The sequence below is a fragment of the Amblyraja radiata genome, chromosome 12 (genome assembly GCF_010909765.2).
Source record: "Amblyraja radiata isolate CabotCenter1 chromosome 12, sAmbRad1.1.pri, whole genome shotgun sequence".
In the NCBI taxonomy this organism is placed as follows: Eukaryota; Metazoa; Chordata; class Chondrichthyes; order Rajiformes; family Rajidae; genus Amblyraja; species Amblyraja radiata.
Genome location: NC_045967.1, coordinates 35,148,492 through 35,159,371, shown reverse-complemented (window position 1 = coordinate 35,159,371; position 10,880 = coordinate 35,148,492). Strand labels below are relative to the sequence as shown.

Genomic DNA, 10,880 nt, shown 5'->3' with positions numbered 1-10,880 from the left:
TGTGCAATCCTCAAAGGAGAAGATGGTGCAAATAGCCTACTGGAAGGGCACTAGAGATTGAGATGAAAGGCCAAAATGTATGGCATTAAATACAACACATTCACCTGGACAAGATGCCAGACATGCCTCTGAGGCGAAAAATGGAAAGGGTGTAAAAAACCTAAATTATCACAGAGATAGCATAGAGTTTGCCATAAATTTGGTCTGTCTTAAAATAATTTCACATATTTTTTTAAAGTGTCATTTGAATCATTTGGGTGTTTTCCATGATTGAAAAACAACGTTTTATGTCACAAACAACAGCCTGAACAATACATAGAAACATAGAAAATAGGTGCAGGAGTAGGCCATTCGGCCCTTCGAGCCTGCACCGCCATTCAATATGATCATGGCTGATCATCCAACTCAGTATCCTGTGCCTGCCTTCTCTCCATACCCCCTGATCCCTTTAGCCACAAGGGCCACATCTAACTCCCTCTTAAATATAGCCAATGAACTGGCCTCAACTATTTTCTGTGGCAGAGAGTTCCAGAGATTCACCACTCTCTGTGTGAAAAATTTGTTCTCATCTCGGTCCTAAAGGATTTCTCCTTTATCCTTAAACTGTGACCCCTTGTTCTGGACTTCCCCAACATCGGGAACAATCTTCCTGCATCTAGCCTGTCCAACCCCTTAAGAATTTTGTAAGTTTCAATAAGATCCCCCCTCAATCTTCTAAATTCTAGCGAGTACAAGCCGAGTCTATCCAGTCTTTCTTCATATGAAAGTCCTGACATCCCAGGAATCAGTCTGGTGAACCTTCTCTGTACTCCCTCTATGGCAAGAATGTCTTACAAAAGCAATTGACCCGGTGTTTCAAAGTCCTATTCCCAGCCTTTATCAACATTATTTGGCTTCTCACCTTATGGCTGTCTTGGTCCAACAAGATTTTAAAAAAAGTGGAATTCCAGGACTGATTTCCACTGCATGATTTCCCTAAATATCAAACTATTTGACCGAATACGACATGATGGAGCCCTGGTTTTGTGTTGGGAGAATAAAATACTCCACAGTCCGAACATGTACCAACCTCAAAAGGGAAATGTTGGTGGTTGTTTTATCCCAAAATTATTTACCCCAGAACAATCCCTGGAGGCTTTCAGTAATTAGCTCAGCCACCTTCATCTGCTTTATGAATGATCTTCAGGGAGAGTCCATTGGCCACAAGACACACTTGCACTGCACAAGCACCAGGCATTGATCATTTCCAGTAAGGGAGATTCAACTTGTCCTTGACATCAGCATCATTTAATTTCCCACCAGCAGCATTCTGAGAGTCACGATTCCGAAATAGACCAACCTCATAAATAATCATTACAAGGATATGTTGAGTATCCTGCAGTGAGTCAGTCAAGTAATGAAAATTCCAAACTATTTCCATTATCCACAAGGTGCAAGGGGATAATGTGACCCCCCCCCCCCCCCCCCCCCGATGCAGGAGTGATCGCCCCGATGCAGAGGGCTTGATCGCCGGCTATGGGAGTAAGATCGTCCCGTCAACGGAAGGCTCTAGGCCCCCAACCAAGGGAGGACAAAGAAGGGAAGAGATTGAACTTTTTTTTTGCCTTCCATCATATGTTGCAAAACATACTTGGCTAATAAAGCATTATTGTATGGTACAATAATCTCCAGTTTCTTGGATGAATATAACTCCAACAATATTTATGTAGGATTTGACTGACATCACACCCACCAGTCTAAGCATTATTTGTGTGCAATCTATAAAATCTCAAAAGTTAATTATATAGCATCTCCTAAACCTACAACTGGTTCCAATTTGGACAAATATATGCTGGTTCTCCAAGTCACACAGCTTTCTAACTTGAAAGTTTGTTGCCATTTTTCCATCCACAGAATGGGGTAAACAAATTAATTTAGCACAGGTCCTTCCAGCATTCCCATTCACCATCTCCTCGCCAAGGAACTAATCAAGCAAACCTCAAGATGATTTAACCATCATAAATATTCGTAATTAGTTTCTGAAAATGATACATCCTTGACCACAGCAACTTGCACATTTTATAACAAAAAATGAAAAGCTTTGAGGTGAATTGAAGTTGTTTAGGAAATTATTATGAAAATGTTTAAACTACTAAAACCTAGCTGTTTTGGGATTAAAATTACCTTTAATCTCAGTGACAATGTTTATCCATTTCCATTTGTGTCACAGCTACTTGAATATGACCTATAATCTTTAAACAAGCTGGTCAGCAAAATTCATACAGCAAATCTTTTCCTAATAAATCATTGCCCAATCTCTTGTAAATGCTCTGATGTATCTTCTGATTTCTTGATGTTTATTTCAATGTGCAAATTAATAATTCTCAATCTGGATATCTAGTGGTCCGCCCTGTTTCGACGAATGCAATCAACCTGGCGTGCACAATCAAATAAGATCAAATAGAACAAGTTGTCCTACAACTTTAGGCTGTGCACGCCATACCCAAGAAGAAGAAGAAAGGTTAAATCAATCAATCTACACATCAATAAAGTTTAACAATTGCCAAAGTCTCTTCGAAAGTAGGCAATCGTGGACGTGAAAGATGCTTCACAAAAATTGGTAGCGGCATTAAGGTGCTTGTTTATTATAGCATCAAAAGTAGAATTTTTCTTAAAATACCTTTAAACCCCATAAAAATCAAATATTTTATAATCTCTTTATCCTCTCCTCTTCTCCTCCCCCCCCCCCCCCATTACATTTAATTAGCAGCCCATCTCCTTGTTTTGTTTGCCATCATTAAGTCATTGTCTTTCATACATACGTCAGTATAGTTGCCTTTACCTATTTCCCTGTTCAATCAGCATGCTTTAAAGCTTATAAACATGTGGCATGCATACACGTAAAATACGTGATGTGCATAGATTGGTACATCAGTACAAACTTGTCTTTTTCATTATTCGAAGGAATTCTTGCTCATTCACTTCTCCATCTCCATCTCGATCTGCTTCATCAATCATTTCCTGTGCAGAGAGAAGGGTTAAAAAAAAGGGCAGATGTTCAAAAATAACATGGAAACTGAGCCAGAAATATTGCTATTGACACAAGTGTAAAAATCTGCTGGCAGCTGCTTGGTATTTGAACAGAATCCAAGTGAAATAAAAACTAAAATGGATTTCAAATTTATCAGTTTTTTAAATATATGGTAGCAAGAAAGTTTTCTGATATCTCTCTTAAACAGCCTGGATTTAATTCAAAAGTTTTAAACCCCTGTCAGTGATAAAAGGTTCTCTATCAATTTATTTCAAAATCTCAAAAGGTTATTCAACTCATGACTTAATTTTCAGATTTCTCTATGTAAACCCTCATCATAACAGAGCTTGTAACAGTTCTGATGAAACTGCACTATATTCCTTCTGAAACCCTGAATAGTTAACATGAAAAGATAACACATTATTTGATTGTTACAGAGATCAATTAGAAATGTTTCGATCAATCTTCCTGATCAGACAATAATTTGAGTCTATGTAACAAATAATGCAGTATTTTTCCAAAGACATCAGGGAATTTGCCATACACACTGTCCATCCACTTGCTTTTGCCTAACAGCACCAGGATAAACAAACAAGGAAATCATCTGTTTATTTTTGAGAGACCTGGTAATGTAACATTGGCTGCCATTCTTTCTTGTGGCTCAGTAATTGTACTCAAATATTAATTAATTGCTTGTACAGAGCTTTGGAACACTGGAGAATGTGAAAGGCACTATGCAAGGATGTCTTTTAGTTTTTCAGTCATCTGAGAAATTCACCTGTAACTCTTCATCCGTGAGGTTTTCTCCAAGTTCCTTTGCCACACGTTTCAGGTTTTTAAATGAAATTCGTCCAGTTTCATCATCATCAAACAACCGGAAGGCTTTCAGAATTTCCTCCTTTGTATCTTTCTCAGCCTGGAAATCAGCAAGTGAATAAATGTCAGTTTAATATTTTTGTTAAAGCCACAAATAATTGCCATGGATCAGTCAAGAAATCCAGGCATTTTACTGTTACACAGATGTTAAAATTCTGTTCAAGTGGGATTAATAGAAGACTAATACAAATACAGTTGCATTTCTACAGATTCCAGAAAATTTAATGATAGGTGAATGCTAATAAGGAAATATGCCCTACATAATTCCATTAAGTTAACGCTCCTCTTCTATGATGCAGAATTGTCTCAATGAAAGCTTCTGTGATGACATAGATTAAACTGCTCCTTCAGATTACCTTCCACTATTCCTCCTGGTGGCTCAATGGAATTAATCAGTTATTTGTGGAAGATAAGAGATAGTAAGAAAGATATCAAAGGCTTTACATTGTAGGTTTCAAGGATTAATAGGGAACATGCTGACAAAACGTTTACCCTTAAAGTAGAACCTAGAACTGGAAGGAGAAATTGCCTATTTAAATTGGGAATAAAAATGATTTTTTGGAATTCATTATTCCAAACAGTTGTGTTGGTCAAATTAATAAGTATATTCAAATATCTGATAGATTTTCTGAATGTCAAGAGTCATGGGAACAGGAAGGAGAGAAAATTTGAAGTGAGATCTAATCACCCTTTATCTTACTGGATGGAAGAGTTTTCAGGGACCAAATGTCTTGTTCCTGCTCCATGTTATGTTCTTGTATATTGCTCAAGCAAAACCCAAGTTTAAGGACCAGACTTTAATGTTTTCCAAACCATAGGTGTTTTTGCTTTGAAAGGATGCAACAAAGCTCTATTTGGGGTAAAGTTACCATCTTTTGTGTGATCACAGCTAAAAATTCATTAAAGTCAATCTTCCCAGTGCCTTCCTTATCAATTTCAGAAATCATCTTCTTTATTTCTTCTTTCTTGGGTTCAAATCCCAAAGCTCTCATTGCAACCTGGAAATTAAGTAGGAAAAATAATCAGATATTTGTTGTGGTCAAACGAACAGTGCCAAACAATTATGTGTTTAAGAAGGAACTGCAGATGCTGGAAAATCGAAGGTACACAAAAAGGCTGGAGAAACTCAGCGGGTGCAGCAGCATCTATGGAGCGAAGGAGATAGGCAACGTTTCGGTCTGGAGAAGGGTTTTGGCCCAAAACGTTGCCTATCTCCTTCGCTCCATAGATGCTGCTGCACCCGCTGAGTTTCTCCAGCCTTTTTGTGTACCTCCAAACAAAGATGTGATGGGGCATTTCTGCATATGTGCACAAGTTCAGCCAAATGCATCTATACAACAACTGAACATTAGTACTTTGTTGAAAATTCAGCATAGTAACAAAGAAAGTGCAAGTTCTTGCAGGTTTATTGGATTTATTGCCTAGAACAAGAATTGATGAGGAGCAATTAATGATATTGCTGGGGCTCTCAGTTCAGCAATACATTTGTTTGATTAAATTCATCATGGATATTAAACCTTTTTGCTGATTAGTAATAAACTCAGCTCTGATATAAATGGTTCACATGTTGCCTCGATGCATCATTGTATAAAGTTCATTTTGCAAGTGAAAACAGCATTCATACAAGACAATGACTCTCCAATGGCAATGAGCAATGATAATTACTTCTTGGACCAAGGAACCAACTGGAAACAAAATGGGTGTATATGTTTTATACCTTTAATTCTTTTACATCAATAGATCCCGTACCATCTGTGTCAAACAGATCAAATGCTTCTCTTATTTCCTGCTTTTGATCTTCAGTAATTTCTGGTTTGGGTCCAGGTTTCTTCCTCTGTGCTGTTGCACTCAAAGGTGTTTTTTTATAGATTGGGGTCTGCAACATTGCAACATGATTTCTTTAAAATTAGAAAAATGAATTTTCAATGTTAGCAATCATCTCTGTAACATTCCTAAAATTCCTTTCATATAGACAAACGAAAGATCCAAAATATGAATGCAAGAAAATTAACAGACAATGAGCTCAGTTGTGTCTGGGTTTTTAAAGGAAGGTTTTAAAGAAGAATTGAAGAAATGGCAGTGGGAGATTCCAAGACGTCAATAGCAGGCTCACGAATGGTGGAGCAGTGAGGGAGAACCTGCACTGAGATCTGAACAGAATATCATTGGGCAGAGGAAGTCACAAACAATTGGAGTAAGGCGTCAATATTTTAAACCAAAGATGATCGTTTCAAATTTAATGTCATGCGTCTATGAAAGGGGGTAATAGGGGTGAAGCGACATGGTCATACAGCACATGGTCATACAGCACATACAGCACAGAAACAGACCCTTTGGCCAGCGCTTCATGGCAGACCAAGCTGCCCCATCTATTGCATGATAGCTTGGTTTGGGAACAGCTCTACCCAAGACCAGAAGAAATTACAGAGAGTTGTAATGTAGCCCAGACTAGCACAAAGACCAGACTACCCAGCATTGACTCCATCTACGTTTCAGACTGCCTCAGGAAAGCCGGTCCTTGATTATGTGGTACAAAGAAACAAATTACTGCTTCAATGGTTCCTTCGGCAGAGACCTTGCAATTTTCAAATCTTGGATAAATTGAGAACTAAATATTAAATTTTGTATTCCAGGAACATGTCAAAACACAGAACAATTTTATGGAATATTTGTGCACGTACTCTCCCTATAATACTTCTGCAGTAGGAGAAGATTGAAGTTGTAATGCTGCAAGGATACTATTCATATTTAATTAAAAAATTAAAACATGCAAGAAGAGATTTTGCTTTAACAAGTATAGGAGGCAGAGAGTGAGACATTTTTTTCCTCCCAGGAACAAGGTTTAATGATGGCAAGCCTTTTTTCAGGACTTAACATTTTCTACCAATTCCCTCTCAAAGTCTACACCAATTAGACTTTATATTTTCAATCTGCAGTACTTGGCTGTTACCCAAAGAATCACAGAATGGTTGGAGCTGTAACCTAAACCAGCAGGATCCTTGATAAAGAGTTATCATAAGTTACATACAGAATAGGCTTTACGAGTTCATGTATAGCAAGCAAATGGATGCACAAATTCCCCAACAAATGTTCAGCCACAATATTTATACATTTATCAATAAAATAATTGTTGATAAAAAAAGTTATCTGGAAGAGACAGGTATCATAAGCATGGCAGATTTAAGCATACTGAAAGAAGTAGCACAGTGATGGTGATACATCCAAGACCTATGATATGTAACATTTATCAAGGCCAAAAAAATCCAAAAAGCCTGCAGATGCTGAAAATCTGAAACAAAAGAAAAGAGTGCTGAAAATACTCAGCAGTTCAGGCAGTAGCTGTGAAATGTAAAACAAAGTTAGCACTTCAAGTTGAAGAACATCCGTCAAACTTTGGAAAATTCCTGTGATTTATTGCTACCTGTATGGAGTTTGCATGTTCTCTCTGTGAACAGATGGGCTTTCTCCAATATCCCAAAAATGTGGAGGTTGGCCACTGTAATTTGCCCCTGGTGTGTAGATGAGTGAATGTGAGGGAATAAAATGTGTTCATGTATATGGGTGCTTGATTGTGCGGATTCAATGGGCTGAATGGCCCATTTTTTTGCTCTATGTTTCCACGGCAGTATCAGAAAAACTTATGGCTGTACTTCCAAAGACAGCTCACACAATTAGTTTCGATAAAATATGACGACACACCACAATAGATTAAATTGTCTCAGTCAACAGTGAATGATATTGGAGGTGACTAGCGGTACATTTGTCTTCTGAAATCACTCACGAAACAGATTAATAATGGAAGCCCGGTGTTAAAGAAATGCCAGTAATATAATTTATTCTCAGCAATTAACTGTATTCTGTTGTACCATTTATCTATAAAATAAACATGTTACTGGATTTAAGATAATTGGACAATGAAAGATAAATGGCACAACAAAATATCTGTAGATTATAAATGCCACTATGCATGCATGCATACATAAGTAACTTCTATTAAGTGACAATAATTATTAGGTATCAGATTTGGCACATATTTTGGCATGAAAGTTGGTGGGGAGGAAGGCAGGAGAATGGAGTTGATAGGGAAACATAGATCAGCCGTGATTGAATGGTGGAGAGACTCGATGGGCCAAATGGCCTAATTCTGCTCCCATCTTATGGTCTTATATCTAATGGTCTAATGATTATGGCCTAATCCTATGTTAATTATTTTAAAGTTCTATATTAATATCAAATAAAATAAAAAATGCTGGAAATACTTTGCAAGTCAGGAGGTATCTGTGGCGGTAACATTTTTAGTCTATGATCTTTCATCAGAATGGAGGAGGAATAATCACAGGCCTGAAAGATTAACTCTCTTTCTCTCTCCACAGACGCTGGATTCCGTCCTAAGACACCAGATTTCCAAAAGCTCCAGGAATATTTTTCAAGCTATATTTAAAATATCTATTTCAATTTTATTTTCATTTTATATCAATAATAATCTACACCATTGTTAAAGCGTCTACTTTTGGTTGACATGTTAAACCAATCGCACATGGTCAGATTGGTGAATGTAAAATATAGCATGTCATTCAAGGTACAGGAGCAGATATCCTCATCAACATCCATCCCGCGACAAAAGAGTCTCATTGTAGTTTTTAGTTCAGTAGCGTGTCTACGACTGGTAACCTGTGCACTGCACAGCAGTTCAACTGGTGTTGGACCATTTCCCTGCTAACAGTAATCAATAGTTTAACTCTTAATCCTTCTACGAGAAAAATGATTCAAAGGGAGGGAACTGCTCTGTACATCATTGATTTATATAAACACATCAGATTAAAGCCTCCTTTTATTGTCCATGCTTCCTCAACAGGTCCGATTGACGGGAGTGAATGAGCAAATTAAGAAAGGGCAAAGGGGAAATGCAGAACCATATCCAAGGTAAACAAAAATGCTGGAGAAACTCAGCGGGTGAAGAGGCAGCATCTAAATTGGGACCAGTCTGAAGACGGGTCTCGACCCGAAACGTCGCCTATTCCTTCTCTACATAGATGCTGCCTCACCCGCTGAGCTTCTCCAGCATTTTTGTCTACCTTCGATGTTTCCAGCATCTGCAGATCTTTCCTAAACGAACCATGTCCAAGAACCGTTTAGCTAACATTAAACAGAAGCTAATGATAAAACGAAATAAAAATGAACCGCAGATGCTGGTTGATACCAAAGACAGGCACAACATGCTGGAGTAACTCAACGGGCCAGGATGCATCTCTGAAGAAAAAGGAGTGGTGATATTTCGGGTGGCGATCCATCAGTCTGAAGACCTCTTCAGTCTGAAGGATCCCGACCCGAAGCGTCCCCTATCCATTTTCTCCAGAGATGCTGCCTGACCTATTAAATAGGTGGCTGCATTTATCCAATTTTGTCTTTTTTTTTTAAATGCTCAACATTCAGCTCCTCCGCCCGTCCCAAAAATGGTGTCGCTTTACTATTATCATCTTTGATTCACAATTTTCATGCAAGTCCCCCCACTCACAGCATCTGTCCCGCTTCCCCCACGTATTGTCCACCTACTGCCGCCTGCATGGAACCAGGTGCCGGCGACTCACTGACAAAAAACACTTGGACTTTCCTCCCAACACATTGACACATCGGCGCCGGAGCACGGCAGCGGGGAGGCCGCCACTCACCTTTGTAGCCATTTCGCACCCTTTAAGCAAAGTACAATGAATGAGATTACAACGCCCACACGGGCAGTCGTTGTATCAAATAGCACCGGAGCACCATAACAACGGCGCGGCCAATCACAACGCCATCGTTCCGGCAGCCGCCCCTCGGCTCCACAGACGCGGCGCGGACACCAATCACCCCCCGCTGCGGACAATGTGTCCAGGGCCAATCGCCAATCGCACCGCACATCCCGCCTCTGTCTGCTTCCCCTAGCCTTGCTTGGATGATGCCTGCAGTCACCCCCACCCTGGTTGGTCCGCTTTGTGTGTCACCAATTCATCATCGAGGATAGTTCCAAGAGCTGGCGATTAAATGGACAAAAATAGATAATTGTATCAGTGAAGACCGACACAAAATGCTGGAGTAACCCAGCGGGACGAGCAGCATCTCTGGAGAGAAGGAATGGGTGATATTTTGGGTCGAGACCTTTCTTCATGCTGAGTCAGGGGAGAGGGGAACGGCGTGATTTAATGACAAAAAGGGATCATTGTGTCATCGATTTTGTGGTGAAACGAATGTGAGAGCAGAGTTAAAGCGGAAGAATGTGATAGAGTGGAAGTCGAGAGTAGGATGGTATTAGAAGTTAGTACTTTTCGCCACAAATCTCTTCAGACCGTATACCAGTTTGGGTGGAATTCTGTTTTTTTTAATCTGCTTTTAGAGTTCGGAACCTGGCTAATTATTTGGTTTGAAAATCCAAAAACCTGCAGACAGTGGAGGTCTAAGATAAATCAACAACTTCAGATAACTTCAACAGATGTGTTGAACAGATGTGGAAATGTGTCAGCCTCGATAACAATCAGCACGGGAGCACCTCAAGGCTGTGTGCTCAGCCCCCTGCTGTACTCACTCTATACTTATGACTGCCTAGCCGGTCACAGTGCGAACTCCATCATCAAGTTCGCTGACGACACCACTGTTGTGGGACGTATAACTGATGGGGATGAGTCAGAGTATATAAGAGAGATCGAGCAACTGTCCATATGGTGCCAGCACAATAACCTGGCCCTCAACACCAGCAAAACCAAGGAACTGATTGCGGACTTTGGAAGGAGTAGGATGGGGACCCACAGTCCTGTTTATATCAATGGGTCGATGGTTGAAAGGGTCAGGAGCTTCAAATTCCTGGGCGTGCACATCTCTGAAGATCTTTCCTGGTCCGAGAACACTAATGCAATTATCAAGAAAGCACATCAGCGCCTCTACTTCCTGAGAAGATTACGGAGAGTCGGTTTGTCAAGGAGGACTCTCCATAACTTCTACAGGTGCACAGTAGAGAGCATGC

The 10,880-nt window shown here is 39.7% G+C and overlaps 1 protein-coding gene across 2 annotated transcripts; it reads right to left on the bottom strand.

Moving 5' to 3' along the window:
* Positions 1–2,600: 2,600 nt before the first annotated feature.
* Positions 2,601–9,727, bottom strand: LOC116979064 (centrin-2). 2 transcript variants are annotated; one of them, XM_033030498.1, is made up of 5 exons: positions 9,556–9,727; positions 5,604–5,762; positions 4,756–4,884; positions 3,789–3,926; positions 2,601–3,000 (listed from the first exon to the last, which is right to left on the bottom strand). In XM_033030498.1, exons 1-5 carry the CDS (start codon positions 9,565–9,567, stop codon positions 2,911–2,913), a joined length of 528 nt encoding a protein of 175 aa, XP_032886389.1. In that variant the 5' UTR covers positions 9,568–9,727; the 3' UTR covers positions 2,601–2,910. The 2 variants fall into 2 exon arrangements, with proteins under 2 accessions (XP_032886389.1, XP_032886390.1); XM_033030499.1 differs by having other exon boundaries at positions 5,604–5,784; positions 9,556–9,580.
* Between the last annotated feature and the right edge of the window lie 1,153 nt (positions 9,728–10,880).

Bases quoted from the DNA above. Each gene is read 5' to 3' on its own strand.
- LOC116979064 (XM_033030498.1), bottom strand. The intron at 4,885-5,603 runs GTATAAAACATA...CTTAATTTCCAG, and splicing joins TTGATGTAAAAGAATTAAAG to GTTGCAATGAGAGCTTTGGG. The intron at 3,001-3,788 runs GTGAATTTCTCA...CTCTCTGCACAG, and splicing joins TCACGGATGAAGAGTTACAG to GAAATGATTGATGAAGCAGA.